The sequence below is a fragment of the Oncorhynchus nerka genome, linkage group LG21 (genome assembly GCF_034236695.1).
Source record: "Oncorhynchus nerka isolate Pitt River linkage group LG21, Oner_Uvic_2.0, whole genome shotgun sequence".
Lineage (NCBI taxonomy): Eukaryota > Metazoa > Chordata > Actinopteri > Salmoniformes > Salmonidae > Oncorhynchus > Oncorhynchus nerka.
Genome location: NC_088416.1, coordinates 20,107,903 through 20,123,817, shown reverse-complemented (window position 1 = coordinate 20,123,817; position 15,915 = coordinate 20,107,903). Strand labels below are relative to the sequence as shown.

At 44.1% G+C, this 15,915-nt stretch overlaps 1 protein-coding gene across 4 annotated transcripts; it reads right to left on the bottom strand.

Annotated features, from left to right (window-relative positions):
- Positions 1-761: 761 nt before the first annotated feature.
- On the bottom strand, positions 762-12,989 carry LOC115104040 (deleted in malignant brain tumors 1 protein-like). Of its 4 annotated transcripts, none has more exons than XM_029625192.2 (8): positions 12,706-12,988; positions 7,221-7,250; positions 6,692-7,009; positions 6,237-6,551; positions 5,656-5,952; positions 1,617-1,937; positions 1,291-1,428; positions 762-1,159 (listed from the first exon to the last, which is right to left on the bottom strand). In XM_029625192.2, exons 1-8 carry the CDS (start codon positions 12,740-12,742, stop codon positions 867-869), a joined length of 1,749 nt encoding a protein of 582 aa, XP_029481052.1. In that variant the 5' UTR covers positions 12,743-12,988; the 3' UTR covers positions 762-866. The 4 variants fall into 4 exon arrangements, with proteins under 4 accessions (XP_029481052.1, XP_029481053.1, XP_029481054.1 ...); XM_029625193.2 differs by lacking the exon at positions 12,706-12,988 and adding an exon at positions 9,393-9,468; XM_029625194.2 differs by having other exon boundaries at positions 1,018-1,159; positions 1,291-1,343; positions 12,706-12,989.
- Positions 12,990-15,915: the final 2,926 nt, after the last annotated feature.

The following is a 15,915-nucleotide window of genomic DNA, read 5'->3' as shown; positions in this document are numbered from 1 at the left end:
AGAACTTGTTCTCAACTAGCCCTTCTGGTTAAATAAAGGTGAAATAAAAAAATAAAAAAATGGTCACATTCAGGACATTAACTTTGTAAGGACTGTGCTTTTGGAAAAAAAAATCTGTGAAAAAAAACAGTGTGGCTCGCTCAAATGCTGACTGTTGCGTCAGTCGAAACTGGACGTTCTAAATAAGCGCTCTAATCAAACCGGTTTGATCGTAGCTCCAGGGACCATACTTTAGAATGACCACACCCGTTTGCTGGTAAGTGAGAAAAGTGTTAAAACAATCAACAGCTCGTTTTTTTAAAGAAGCTAAGGATCCTCTGTGGTCAAATCATATTCTCTGGTGTAGTATTTGTAATGATGTTGTTAATTTCTGTACAAGACACAAGTCATTATTAGGCCGTCATTGTAAATAAGAATTTGTTCTTATTAATTGACCTAGTTAAATAAAGGTCAAATACATTTTTAAAAAGATACCTAATTTTGGCAAATGTCATTCAATTTACTTTAGGGTAAGCTTATCTTCCCCTAGCCGACTGGATGCGCCGCCCATGTCAACATCAATGTATGAGTAGCCGGTGTATAAAAGAGCTGGCTGCGAGGCTTACAAGGCCAAGTTCAAATGACAACATCAAAATAGCCTAGATAGCTGACCCCAAGCAAACTGTCAGGTTCTGTCTCTGCTCAATGCTGAGAGAAACGTACACAGGCTGGCAGCTTCTCGCCAAGCAAATGTCTGCATGTTCCCAAAGCTAGCCAATCGATACGCTAAACAGCTGTTGCATTTTAATGCGGGATTGGAACGATTTTAGCCAAACAATTTTTTGCAGCCTACTTTTATTACATTTTTATCTTGAGCTGTACCCAGCTCACGCGCCTGCCTGTGTTACAGCGTTGTCCTGAGCGGAGACATTAACGTAATCTTCTTCATCATCGTCACTGTTCATTTTTTCATGAGACCCCCCACAAACACCCTTTCTTTGAGTGTTTCCCTCCCCGTTGTCATAGACATCCTCTGATTTCCCACAGCTGTGCCCTTTCTCCTCCTCATTCTTCTTTTCCCTCTTCCCTCTCTCCAGACCTCTCTCGTAACAGACGTTTTCAAAAGTCACATAGTCCTCTCCCTCTTCGTTGTCCTCCCCTCTGTGTCTGTTGTCAGTACCTGTTGCATTAAACGTTTGCTCATGAATATTCGCAAGAACAAACTCAAGGGAATAAAAAAGCCTTACAAACAAAATGATATCAACAAAAGTCTTTGGGACAAATTTGAGTTTAAGTGATGATATCACTTACATTCTCTCTGGTCAGTCTCTGTAGATGGCTTGCTGCTCCTCCTGGTCCTCCTGCTGACGAGACAGATGATAAGCAGAAGCAGAAACAGGAGTGCTAGCCCACCAGTCCCTCCAGAGGCAATGATGGGGACCATAGAGGCTGAGGAAAAGGTAGGTATTTCAAGGTTTAGACCTACAGATCAAGACTTGTAGATGGCCAATTCATAGGATATACAAAATAAAATAAAAAGTGATATGAAGGATTATGAATCATTTTACAATACTATGATTTTTCTCTCACGTAAATGCTATTTTAAATTAAAACATTTAAAGCATGTGTTATTTTACCTCTAATGGTGACAGCTAGTTCACTATTAGCCGACCTGAATGACCGCGTGGAGATGTTGACTCCATAGCTGCAGCTGTATTTCCCCTGGTCTTTATACTCTGCAACAGGGAAGTGGAAGCAGGCAGAGTGGTTGACTGCTGGCGTAGTCTCTGTTCTGTTGGAACCAGAGAAGTCCAGATAGAAGAGGCCTCCGGGATAATGTGGCTGAATGGAGCAGATGATGGAGAAGCTGTGGCCCCTGGTCACCTCTGGCCCATGAGGTTCCCAAAACATCCCTCCATTTGGGGGACTAAGAGAGATGTTGGGCTGTAGCAGGACCACTTGGAAGAAAGTAAACAGCAATATGACTGTAATGTGATTCCATATTCACACCTTGTAACTGAGAAATATGTGTGTGACACAATGAATATGAGGTTAAAGTGCAGACGGTCCGCTTTAATTTGAGGGTATTTTCATCCGTATCGGGTGAACCGTTTAGAAATTACAGTACTTTTTGTACATAGTCCCATTTTAGGGGACCAAAAGTATTGGGACAAATTCACGTACAGTACCATTCAAGGGTTTTTCTTTATTTTCACTATTCTCTACATTGAAGAATGATAGTGAAGACATCAAAACTATAAAACAACATATAAGAAATCATGTAGTAACCAAAAGTTTTAAACAAATCAAAATATATTTGAGATTTGAGATTCTTCAAAGTTGCCATCCTTTGACTTGATGTCAGCTTTGCACACTCTTGGCATTCTCTCAACCAGCTTCACCTGGAATGCTTTTCCAACAGTCTTAAAGGAGTTCCCACATATGCTGAGCACTTGTTGGATGCTTTTCCTTCACTCTGCAGTCCAACTCATCCTAAACCATCTCAATTGGGTTGAGGTCAGGTGATTGTGGAGGCCAGGCCATCTGATGCAGCACTCCATCACTCTCCTTCTTGTTCAAATAGCCTGGAGGTGTGTTGGGTCATTGTCCTGTTGAAAAACAAATGATAGTCCCACTAAGCGCAAACCAGTTGGGATGGCGTATCGCTGCAAAATGCTGTGGTAGCCACATGCTGGACAAGTGTGCCTTGGATTCTAAATAAATCACCAACAGTGTCACCAGCAAAGCACCCCCACACAGTTACACATCCTCCTTCATGCTTCACGGTGGGAACCACACGTGCGGAGATCTTCCGTTCACCTACTCTGCGTCTCACAACGACATGGCGGTTGGAACCAAAAATCTCAAATTTGGACTCATCAGACCAAAGGACAGATTTACCCTGGTCTAATGTCCATTGCTCGTGTTTCATGGTCCAAGCAAGTCTCTTCTTCTTATTGATGTCCTTTAGTAGTGGTTTCTTTGCAGCAATTTGACCATGAAGGCCTGATTCACGCATTCTCCTCTGAACAATTGATGTTGAGATGTGTCTGTTACTTGAACTCTGAAGAATTTATTTGGGCTGCAATCTGAGGTGCAGTTAACTCTAATGAATGTGTCTTCTACAGCAGTGGTAACTCTGGGACTTGATGTCCTGCGGTGGTCCTCGTGAGAGCCAGTTTCATCATAGAACTTGATGGTTTTTGCAACTGCACTCGAAGAAACTTTCAAAGTTCTTGAAATGTAATTTCTTATTGCTTATTTGAGCTATTCTTGCAATAATATGGACTTGGTCTTTTACCAAATAGGCTATCTTCTGTATACCAATCCTACCTTGTCACAGCACAACTGATTGGCTGATACGCATTAAGAAGGAAACACATTTCACAAATTAACAGGGTAAACATATTAATTGAAATGCATTCCAAGTGACTACCTCATGAAGCTGGTTGAGGGAATGCCAAGATTGTGCAAAGAATCTCAAATATAAAATATATTTTGATTTGTTGAACACTTTTTTTGGTTACTACATGATTCCCTATGTGTTATTTCATAGTTCTGATATCTTTACTATTATACTGCAATGTAGGTAATAGGAAAAATAAAGAAAACCTTTTCAGATCATTTTCAATGTACTTTTACTGTAAATAAAAAATACGCTGCTCAAAAAAATAAAGGGAACACTTAAACAACACAATGGAACTCCAAGTCAATCACACTTCGGTGAAATCAAACTGTCCACCTAGGAAGCAACACTGATTGACAATACATTTCACATGCTGTTGTGCAAATGGAATAGACAACAGGTGGAAATTATAGGCAATTAGCAAGACACCCCCAATAAAGGAGTGGTTCTGCAGGTGGTACCACAGACCACTTCTCAGTTCCTATGCTTCCTGGTTGATGTTTTGGTCACTTTTGAATGCTGGCGGTGCTTTCACTCTAGTGGTAGCATGAGACGGAGTCTACAACCCACACAAGTGGCTCAGGTAGTGCAGCTCATCCAGGATGGAACATCAATGCGAGCTGTGGCAAGAAAGTTTGCTGTGTCTGTCAGCGTAGTGTCCAGAGCATGGAGGCGCTACCAGGAGACAGGCCAGTACATCAGGAGACAACCCAGCAGCAGGACCGCTACCTCCGCCTTTGTGCAAGGAGGAGCAGGAGGAGCACTGCCAGAGCCCTGCAAAATGACCTCCAGCAGGCCACAAATGTACATGTGTCTGCTCAAACGGTCAGAAACAGACTCCATGCGGGTGGTATGGGGCCCGACGTCCACAGGTGGGGGTTGTGTTTACAGGACGTTTGGCATTCGCCACTGGCGCCCTGTGCTCTTCACAGATGAAAGCAGGTTCACACTGAGCTCGTGACAGACGTGACAGAGTCTGGAGACGCAGTGGAGAACGTTCTTCTGCCTGCAACATCCTCCAGCATGACCGGTTTGGCAGTGGGTCAGTCATGGTGTGGGGTGGCATTTCTTTGGGGGGCCGCACAGCCCTCCATGTGCTCGCCAGAGGTAGCCTGACTGCCATTAGGTACCGAGATGAGATCCTCAGACCCTTCGTGAGACCATATGCTGGTGCGGTTGGCCCTGGGTTCCTCCTAATGCAAGACAATGCTAGACCTCATGTGCCTGGAGTGTGTCAGCAGTTCCTGCAAGAGGAAGGCATTGATGCTATGGACTGGCCCGCCCGTTCCCCAGACCTGAATCCAATTGAGCACATCTGGGACATCATGTCTCGCTCCATCCACCAACGCCATGTTGCACCATAGACTGTCCAGGAGTTGGCGGATGCTTTAGTCCAGGTCTGGGAGGAGATCCCTCAGGAGACCATCCGCCACCTTATCAGGAGCATGCCCAGGCATTGTAGGGAGGTCATACAGGCACGTGGAGGCCACACACACTACTGAGCCTCATTTTGACTTGTTTTAAGGACATTACATCAAAGTTGGATCAGCCTGTAGTGTGGTTTTCCATTTTAATTTTGAGTGTGACTCCAAATCCAGACCTCCATGGGTTGATAAATTTGATTTCCATTGATCATTTTTGTGTGATTTTGTTGTCAGCACATTCAACTATCTAAAGAAAAAAGTATTTATTAAGAATATTTCATTCATTCAGATCTAGGATGTGTTATTTTAGTGTTCCCTTTATTTTTTTGAGCAGTGTATAATATGTTTCTAAAAACTTCTACATGAATGTTTAACCGTGATTACGGATAGTCCTGAATATATTCGTGAACAATGATGGTGAGATGCACAAATTTCATAGCCCACAAAATAATCTGAAACACTACCAAAACAAACAGCAAATGCATCCAAGTGCGTCGAGTCACAAACGTGATGTGATCATTGCATGCTAGGAATATGGGACCAAATACTAAACGTTTGATTACTTTATTACACATACTGTATAAGTGAATTTGTCTCAATACTTTTGGTCCCCTAAAATGGGGGGACTAGATACAAAAAGTGCTGTCATTTCTAAACGGTTCGACCGTTTAGAATGAACATACTCTCAAATTAAAGCTGACAGTCTGCACTTTGACCTCAGTCATTGTATCATTTCAAATCCAAAGTGCTGGAGTACAGAGCCAAAACAAAATATTTGTCACTGTCCCAATATTTTTGGAGCTCACTGTAGATTAAGCAACACTTGTTTCCCAACTACCACCTCACCTTTAGTAACGTTGCTGTAAGGGGAGCTGATGGCTTTGCCGTTGGAGTGGGTTCTGTAGAGACAGCTGTAACTGCCCTGGTGTGAAGCGTCCGTCTTAAACTTTGTTAAAGTAGCTCTGGGCTGTGAGGATCCAACGGTCACGGTCATGACGGAGTCTCCATTCAGATAGAAGATGAACTCCACAGCATTACAGAGGATACGGGATGGAAGAGTGCAGGTGAGTTGGACCTCCTCTCCATGCAAGAAGGCAGAGTAGGACGGGTCTGTGGAGAGTGAAGGCTTCTGCAAGACAACCCCTGTTGGTCAAAGAGATGTAGTTTAGTGAGGAAACAATAATCACAACCTATCTGGTCTTCATACTATATAAGCCACATGCTCTGTTCTAGGTTTCCCCCATCTGGTCATATAGCACCAAGTCAGGCCTGGGTTAAGTTTCTTTGCGCAACGGTCAACTCTCCACTAGGTGGCAGAGCAGGCTACAATACTGCAGTAATATGCTTTTTTTAGGATTTTCTCTATGACGAGACCTTTCTGCACAATTCAAACCAAATGTATAGACAAGGCAAAGAGACTCCCTTACCTGAACAAATAACACCTGCGTCGTTACCATGATTACAGTTATGTGTTCCTTCTCCTGTGTGTGGGCACTGTGTGATGGAGCACTCTGTGCCAGAGCAGCCAATATCATTCTGCCAGATGGGCCCACTTCCCTGACCAAAGTAGGCCCTCTCTGGGGCACTATCAGCTCTCCCACAGCCAAGCTGTCTGCAAACCACAGCAGCATCATTCAAGTCCCACACGTCGTCACACACGGTCCGCCAGTGACCAGTTTGATAGACCTCCACCCTCCCAGAGCAGAGGTCACTCCCATTGACCAGTCTGATATTAGGTTTAACTAGGCATGAAAGAACATTTGACAATTAAATGCATTTCAGTATCATTTTTATCAACTAAATCGATGCCAAGTTGACACAACGAAAATCAAGGTATTTCAACTTTTATCAACCACTATAGCAACAGAGGGACTTTTCTTACCTGAGCAGACAACTCTGGCATCTTGAGCCTGTAAACAGTCATGGTGTTTCAATCCTCCATGTGAGCATTCTGTGAGGGAGCTCTCAGTGCCTTTACACCCAACATCATCCAGCCAAGTAGGCCTGCCACCACTACCCTGACCTATGTGGGCACTACCTTGGGCACTCACAGCTCTCCCACAGCCCAGCTGGCCACACACCACATTGGCATCTTTTACGTCCCACTTCTGGCCACACACTCGTCCCCACTGGCCCTTGTAAAGAATCTCTACTGTCCCCGAGCAGCGACTAGTGCCATCGACCAGCCTGATCTCTTCACCTGCTCACAAAGAGGAAAAGAGATGATCGGGAAAAATAATTAATAATGATTAATAATCAAATAAGCAATTTAACACCGTCAGTATTGTCAAAGTTGTTCTATTAAAAGTTAAAACAAATGTGTTGCTTAACCTTTTATGGACTTTAACAGCATTTAAACAGCATTTTAAAACATTTTTGAGACTTGTGTTCACATGTAAATGAATACTTACCTGCCAATGAAGATAACATCATTCGATGAGCTGTTGGAGAGAAACACAGTGAAATCTGTTATGAATGTTTTGTAATGTTTTAAAAAATGTAGAACTACCTTAATTCTGCTGGACCCCCAGGAAGAGTATCCTTGGCAGCAGCTAATGGGGATCCATAATAAATATCAATAAACACAGACAACCAAAATATTACAATTTAAACAAACATTTACTGAAGTTTCCATTTCTAAATGGATAACACCTTACTATAATGTCCAGTACAAAAAAATCATAAATTTTTTTAATATACGTTTGCTCACCATTTAATAAATGTTATTGTTACATTTAGATATGTTAGTAAGCTATTTGTAGATAGTTATTGACACATTTATAAAACAACTTGAAATGTAATCCCAGCAAGCAAACTTAATTTGCATATGCTGTTGTGGTATTTAAACTATTTGTAAAGCCGGATGGTTATGTCTATATTGAGCTCAAGGATTTCCTTTGTGAAACTGCCCTGTGAGAGATGTATGTGTCATGTACCATAGTTAACTATTGTGGTTAACATTTGCCAGACTCTCACAGACCAGCTGCTTAGTATACAGATTAAGCTTCATTTTTAAAAAATAATCTATTTCTCACATTATAGCCCTCTTCTAAAATCAGATAATCCTGCTTTCTGCAAAAATCTATGAATGACTCTCATCACTTTATTCGGGCAGCTAGGAGACTGAACCCGCGGCTGGCAAGGTGGGCCATGTTTTTCACTCGATTCCGGTTCACTTTATCATATAGACCGGGCTCCCAGAACGTGAAGGCGGACGCACTGTCCCGCCTTTACGACACGGAGGATAGGTCCACCGAACCTACTCCCATCCTTCCGGCCTCAAAGCTGATGGCACCGGTGGTATGGGAGGTGGACTTGGACATCGAGTGGGCGTTATGTGCTGAACCCGCGCCTCCTCAGTGTCCGGCGGGGCGGAGGTACGTGCCGCTTGGTGTTCGGGACCAACTGATTCGGTGGGCTCACGTCCTACCCCTGGGGTGAGGAGGACAGTGGGGAGCCTTTGGGGAGGTATTGGTGGCCTACCTTGGCTAGGGACGTTAAGGTTTATGTCTCCTCCTGTTCGGTATGCGCCCAGAGTAAGGCTCCTAGGCACCTTCCTAGAGGGAAGTCACAACCCCTCCCCGTTCCACAACGGCCATGGTCACATCTATCCGTAGATTTCCTGACCGACCTTCCCCCGTCTCAGGGCAACACCACGGTTCTGGTGATTGTGGATCGGTTCTCTAAGTCCTACCGTCTCCTCCCATTGCCCGGTATCCCAACAGCCCTACAGACTGCGGAGGCATTATTCACCCACGTCTTCCGGCACTACAGGGTGCCGGAGGACATCGTTTCTGATCGGGGCCCCCAGTTCACGTCCCGAGTATGGAGGGCGTTCATGGAGCGTCTGGGGGTCTCGGTCAGCCTATCACCCCGAAAGTAATGGGCAGGTGGAGAGAGTAAACCAGGAGGTGGGTAGGTTTCTGCGGTCGTACTGCCAGGACCGGCCAGGGGAGTGGGCGAGATACATCCCCTGGGCTGAAATGGCCCAGAACTCATTACGCCACTCCTCTACTAATGTGTCCCCCTTTCAGTGTGTGTTGGGGTACCAGCCGGTCCTGGCACCGTGGCATCCGAGTCAGACCGAGGCTCCTGCGGTGGAGGAATGGGTGCAGCGCTCCAAAGAAACCTGGAGGGCTGTCCAGGAATCCCTTCAACAGGCTAGTGGACGGCAGAAAAGGAGTGCTGACCGCCACCGCAGTGAGGCCCCCGTGTTTGTACCAGGGGACAGGGTCTGGCTCTCGACCCGAAACCTGCCCCTCCGCGTGCCCTGCCGGAAGCTTGGGCCTCAGTGTGTAGGGCCGTTCAAAGTCCTGAGGAGAATAAACGAGGTGTGTTATCGATTACAACTCCCTTCCTATTAATCGTATTAACCCCTCGTTTCATGTCTCTCCTCAGGCCGGTGGTAGCTGGTCCCCTACAGGACGGTGAGGTGCTGGAGGTCCCTCCTCCCCCCTGGACATCGAGGGGTCCCCGGCGTATACGATACGGGCCATTCTGGACTCGAGACGCCGGGTGAGGGGCCTGCAGTACCTCGTGGACTGGGAGGGGTACGGTCCGGAGGAGAGGTGCTGGGTACCCACCAGGGACATTTTGGATCCGTCAATGTTGAGGGATTTCCATCGCCTCCGGGTCGACCTCGAGGCCGGTGTAGGCGTGCTGCGGGAGCCACGCGTCAAGGGGGGGGGGGGGGGTACTGTCACGTCGCCGGCCTACTAGCTGCCACTGATTATTTCCTCCCCCTCCTTATGTGTTTATTGAGTGCACCTGTTTTGAGTTAGGTAGTTAGTAGTAAGGCTTTATTAGTCAGCCGGCCCGCAGGGTTCCTTGTGCGGGCTAAATTATTGTGACCGTCTGTTTGGTGTACGTGTGTGCTTGTCTATGGGTTTTGTGTTTTCCCATTTTGTGGGTTTTTTCTGGACAGTTTAAGTCCCCCTGTTTGGGGCATTTGTTTGTTCATTATGCCCTGTGTTTTCGTGAGGGTTGGCTTATGTTCGCCGTTTCTCAGTGCATTAAAATAGCACTCCCCTGAACTCTCTGCTTCCTGCGCCTGACTCCTCACCCACTACACTCAGACCGTTACAGCTCCCAACAGTACTATTTCTAGGGTCAATTTTACATCAATGTTCTGCAATGGATCTATGTCCAGCTACTGTGAAAAATGTGGATGTGCGTAAAACCCTCCATAGTCTGCGTTGTTTTAATTTTATATGCCCATGGGGAGAAATGATGGTGCCTGTAAGTGTGACAAAGCCTATTTAAAACAAGTTGTTTTGGTTTTGATTAAAATTATTATTTCTCTTTTTAGGACTTCTGAATAATTACTTTCATAATGCTTATTGACAATGTTTGGCGTGTTCATGCTCAGCCATAATGTAATGTGCACTAGGCCTAGCCCCTATATCCGTGTGAATGGTATTGAAGCCATGCAAGTACTTAGAACAATGTGGACTGCAAATGGGTTCAAGTTAACATATTTAGCAAAGATAAGTCTACATTTTGTTACTTCGTTTCTGTAAGCCATTTAACAAACTATAATGGACTAACATTGGAATTGGAGTTGATTCCAAGGCAATTCATAAAAGACTGTAAATGCACAACTTGAAGCAACCACACATTTCGGCATGGAGCACATTCTGATTGGCCGGTGAGGGGCCAAGCCTCGGCACAGCCACAACTTGTTCATTTATCAGAATCCAGCCCTTTCGTCGCGGCGCCAGGAAACGCACGACAATTGTGATAATGAAAGTGACTCAAATATGTGACACAGCCCTGAACCCATAGCGATATCGCCTGCGATTAAAGATACCATTGCGTTAGGTTTGTTAAAATAGAGCCCTACTGTGTTCTTGACTTTTTCCACATTTTGTTTGATTACAGCCTAAAACGGATGAAATCATTTTTTCCCCCTCATCAATCTATACACAATACCCCATAAATACAAAGCAAAAACAGGTTTTTAGAAATGTTTGCAAATTGGTTGGGGAGCGTTGCTGCACAGCTATTTTCAGATCTTTCCAGAGATGATCGATTGGGTTCAAGTCCGGGCTCTGGCTGGACCACTGAAGGACATTCAGAGACTTGCCCTGAAGCCACTCCTGCGTTGTCTTGGCTGTGTGTTTAGGGTCATTGTCCGGTCTGAGGTCCTGAGCGCTCTGGAGCAGGTTTTCATCAAGGAACTCTCTGTTCTTTGCTCAGTTCATCTTTTCCTCAATCCTGATGAGTCTCCCAGTCACTGCTGCTGAAGAACATCCCCACCCCATGATGCTGCCACCACCATGCTTAACCGTAAGGATGGTGCCAGGTTTCCTTCAGACATGACAATTGGCATTCAGGCCAAAGAGTTAAATCTTCATTTCATCAGACCAGAGAATCTTGTTTCTCATGGTCTGGGAGTCCTTTAGATCCCTTTTGGCAAACTCCACGTGGGCTTTCATGTGCCTTTTACTGAGGAGTAGTTTCCATCTGGCCACTTTACCATAAAGGCCTGATTGGTGGAGTGCTGCAGAGATGGTTGTCCTTCTGGAAAGTTCTCCCATCTCCACAGAGGAACTCTGGAGTTCTGTCAGAGTGACCATCGGGTTCTTGGTCACCTCCCTGAACAAGGCCCTTCTCCACCGGTTGCTCATTTTCGCTAGGTGGCCAGCTCTAGGAAAAGTCTTGGTGGTTCCAAATTTCTTCCATTTAAGAATGATGGAGGCCACTGTGTTCTTGTGGACTTTCAATGCTACAGAAATATGTTGGTACCCTTTCCCAGATCTGTGCCTCGACACAATCATGTCTAGGCTTTATTTTTGCTCTGACATGCACTGTTAACTGTGGGACTTTATATAGACAGGTGTGTGCCTTTCCAAATCATGTCCAATCAATTGAATTTACCACAGGTGGACTCCAATCAAGTTGTAGAAATGGAAACAGGATGCACCTGAGCTCAATTTCAAGTCTCGTAGCAAAGGGTCTGAATACTAATGTAAATAAGGTATCTGTTTTTTACTTTTAATACATTTGCACGGTATTGGGTGCAGATTGATGAGGATTTAAAAAAAACTATTTTAGAATAACACTAACATAACAAAATGTGGAAAAGGGGTATGAATACTTTAGGAATGCACTGTAAGTGCACTAACTGGGAAATGTACAAATATTGAATTTGAATTGAATTCCAATTCAAAACAGACCAAACGGTTAAATTCCAAAACTTGAAGATCGTTGAAATTTTGAATTCAATTCAACTTAAATACTCCACTTTATGAGTGAATTCCATCATTTATAATTGACTCCGACCCTGGTTTAAACCCTCCAAACTCATGTTTGTTATATAAATATGCCCGTTTAACTATCTGGTTTGCTATTCCAAATAAAAGGACATTTTTTCTTGCGTGTCTTGAAAGAGGATGCTATACCTGAATAATATGTCAACTGCGACATCACTAGAGGATGAATCATTGTAATTTTCACGTAGATGGACCGGTGTTATCCTCTCCGCGGCTTTAAGATCCTATTTTGCTAAACTTTTCCGGGATATGTATACAAAGCACATAAACTTTTAACTTTGACGTCGCAGTTGTGTGAGACTAGAACGCAGACATGAGAACTGGAAACAAGTCCTTTGTTATAGGTCAGTTTGAATTTGCCACTGTCTACCAAGTCGCTCGTGAGCAATATTCATGGAGATCCAAATTAGCCTGTTAAAATTGCATTGCAGATATTAATTTATCCAATATATAAATAGCCTATTGAAACAAGGCTAGACAGAGACAATAACATACAGTACTTGTATAAAGCAGAATGCACAGAGACAACGGATACCCAGCTATAGCTGTGATGATGATTGGTGTTGATGTAAGGCACTTGAAATACCTTCCTTTATGAAAACTGTGTTACTGTAATACTCACCTAATGCCATAAAGAGTAGAGTTGTCACCATCTTCATCCTTGTAATGTCCACCAATGTCAGCTAGGATTCTCACCAACACTTGGTAGTAAACTATTGCAATATTTACCACCAAATTTAACTGTTTTTAAGTTACAATATGATGGATGAGCAAAACAAAATTCTGATGAACCAAAATTGAGAGTTAAATTACAATTTTCTGGCAATAATAACTCCACGTAGAAAAGGTCAATCAATGTGTGATCTTCTCTAGACACTTTCTGGTATCAGCATTTCCATGACAGAGAAGAGAAGTAAACTGTCACAAAACAGGAAATCCCATTCAACTGAGCAAAAATGTGGTTGGTCGCTGGTCAAGTCACTAATTCCACTGAACTGCGCCCGCACACATCACTGAGCTCAACATAACAAACCCCACTTGCTTCATTTTTTAAACCAAGAACATGAGACCCATAAAACACGACAATTGAGCTATACATACACATATTTATAGGGTACCAGTCAAAAGTTTGGACACACCAACTCATTTCAGGGTTTTTCTTTATTTTTACTATTTTCTACATTGTAGAATAATAGTGAAGACATCAAAACTATGGACTACACATATGGAACCATGTAGTAACCAAAAAAGTGGTAAAGAAATCAAAACATACTTCAGATTCTTCAAAGTAGCCATCCTTTGCCTTGATTACAGCTTTGCTCTCTTTATATTCTCTCAACCAATTTCACCTGGAATGCTTTTCCAACAGTCTTGAAGGAGTTCCTACATATGCTGAGCACTTGGCTGCTTTTCCTTCTCTCTGCGGTCTACCTCATCCCAAACCATATCAATTGGGCTCAGGTCAGGTAATTGTGGAGGCTAGGTCATCTGATGCAGCACTCCATTACTCTTCTTCTTGGTCAAATAGCCTTACACAGCTTGAAGGTGTGTTGGGTCATTGTCCTGTTAAAAAACAAATGATAGACCCACTAAGCGCAAACCATATAGGATGGCGTATCACAGCAGAAGGCTGTGGTAGCCATGCTAGTTGTGTGCCTTGAATTAAAAATAAATCAGTCAGTGTCACCAGCAACGCACACCCACACACCTCCTCCTCCATGGTAGGAACCACACATGCAGAGATCATTCGTTCGTCTGCTCTGCGTCTCACAAAGACACGGCAATTGGAACCAAAAATACCACATTTGGACTCAGACCAAAGGACAGATTTCCACCGGTCTAATGTCCATTGCTCATGTGTCTTGGCCCAAGCAAGTCTCTTCATCTTATTGGTGTCCTTTAGTTGTGTTTTTTTTTGCAACAATTCAACCATGAATGCCTGATTCACGGAGTCTCCTCTGAACAGTTGATGTTGAGATGTGTCTGTTACTTGAACTCCGTGAAGCATTTATTTAGGCTGCAATTTCTGAGGCTGGTAACTCTAATGAACTTTTCCTCTGCAGCAGAGGGAACTCTGGGTCTTCCATTCCTGTGGCGGTCCTCATGAGAGCCAGTTTCATCATAGCGTTTCATGGTTTTTGCTACTGCACTTGAAGAAACTTCAAAGTTCTTGACATTTTCCAGATTGACTGACATTCATTTCTTGAAGTAATGATGGACTATCGTTTCTCTTTGCTTATTTATCAAAGAGACTTGGTCTTTTACCAAACAGGGCCCTCTTCTGTATACCACCCGTACCTTGTCACAACATAACTGATAGTCTCAAACGCATTAAGGAAAGAAATTCCACAAATGAACTTTTAACAAGGCACACCTGTTAATTGACAAGCATTCCAGGTGACTACCTCATGAAGCTGGTTGAGAGGATGCCAAGAGTGTGCAAAGCTGTCATCAAGGCGATGGGTGGCTACTTTGAAGAATCTCAAATATAAAGTATAGAGCCTTCTCTGGTCTCTACTCCTCCCATTACGGGGTCTGAGACGCCGAAGCTTACCACCATTAGCTCTGACAAATTGAAAACTCTAGTCATTGGCGACTCCATTACCCGCAGTATTAGACTTAAAACGAATCATCCAGCGATCATACACTGTTTACCAGGGGGCAAGGCTACCGACGTTAAGGCTAATCTGAAGATGATGCTGGCTAAAGCTAAAACTGGCGAGTGTAGAGAGTATAGAGATATTGTTATCCACGTCGGCACCAACGATGTTAGGATGGAACAGTCAGAGATCACCAAGCGCAACATAGCTTCAGCGTGTAAATCAGTTAGAAAGATGTGTCGGCATCGAGTAATTGTCTCTGCCCCCCCCCCCCCCCCCAGTTAGGGGGAGTGATGAGCTCTACAGCAGAGTCTCACAATTCAATCGCTGGTTGAAAACTGTTTTCTGCCCCTCCCAAAAGATAGAATTTGTAGATAATTGGCCCTCTTTCTGGGACTCACCCACAAACAGGACCAAGCCTGACCTGCTGAGGAGTGACGGACTCCCTCCTACCTGGAGGGGTGCTCTCATCTTATCTACCAACATAGACAGGGCTCTAACTCCTCTAGCTCCACAATGAAATAGGGTGCAGGTCAGGCAGCAGGCTGTTAGCCAGCCTGCCAGCATAGTGGAGTCTGCAACTAGCACAGTCAGTGTAGTCAGCTCAGCTATCCCCATTGAGACCGTGTCTGTGCCTCGACCTAGGTTGGGCAAAACTAAACATGGTGGTGTTCGCCTTAGCACTCTCACTAGGATAAAGACCTCCTCCATTCCTGTCATTATTGAAAGAGATCATGATACCTCACATCTCAAAATAGGGCTACTTAATGTTGGATCCCTTACTTCAAATGCAATTATAGTCAATGAACTAATCACTGATCATAATCTTGATGTGATTGGCCTGACTGAATCATGGCTTAAGCCTGATGATTTTACTGTGTTAAATGAGGCCTCACCTCCTGGCTACACTAGTGACCATATCCCCCGTGCATCCCGCAAAGGCGGAGGTGTTGCTAACATTTACGATAGCAAATTTCAATTTACAAAAACAAAAATGACGTTTTCGTCTTTTGAGCTTCTAGTCATGAAATCTATGCAGCCTACTCAATCACTTTTTATAGCTACTGTTTACAGGCCTCCTGGGCCACATACAGCGTTCCTCATTGAGTTCCCTGAATTCCTATCGGACTTTGTAGTCATAGCAGATAATATTCTAATCTTTGGTGACTTTAATATTCACATGGAAAAGTCCACAGACCCACTCCAAAAGTATTTCGGAGCCATCATCGACT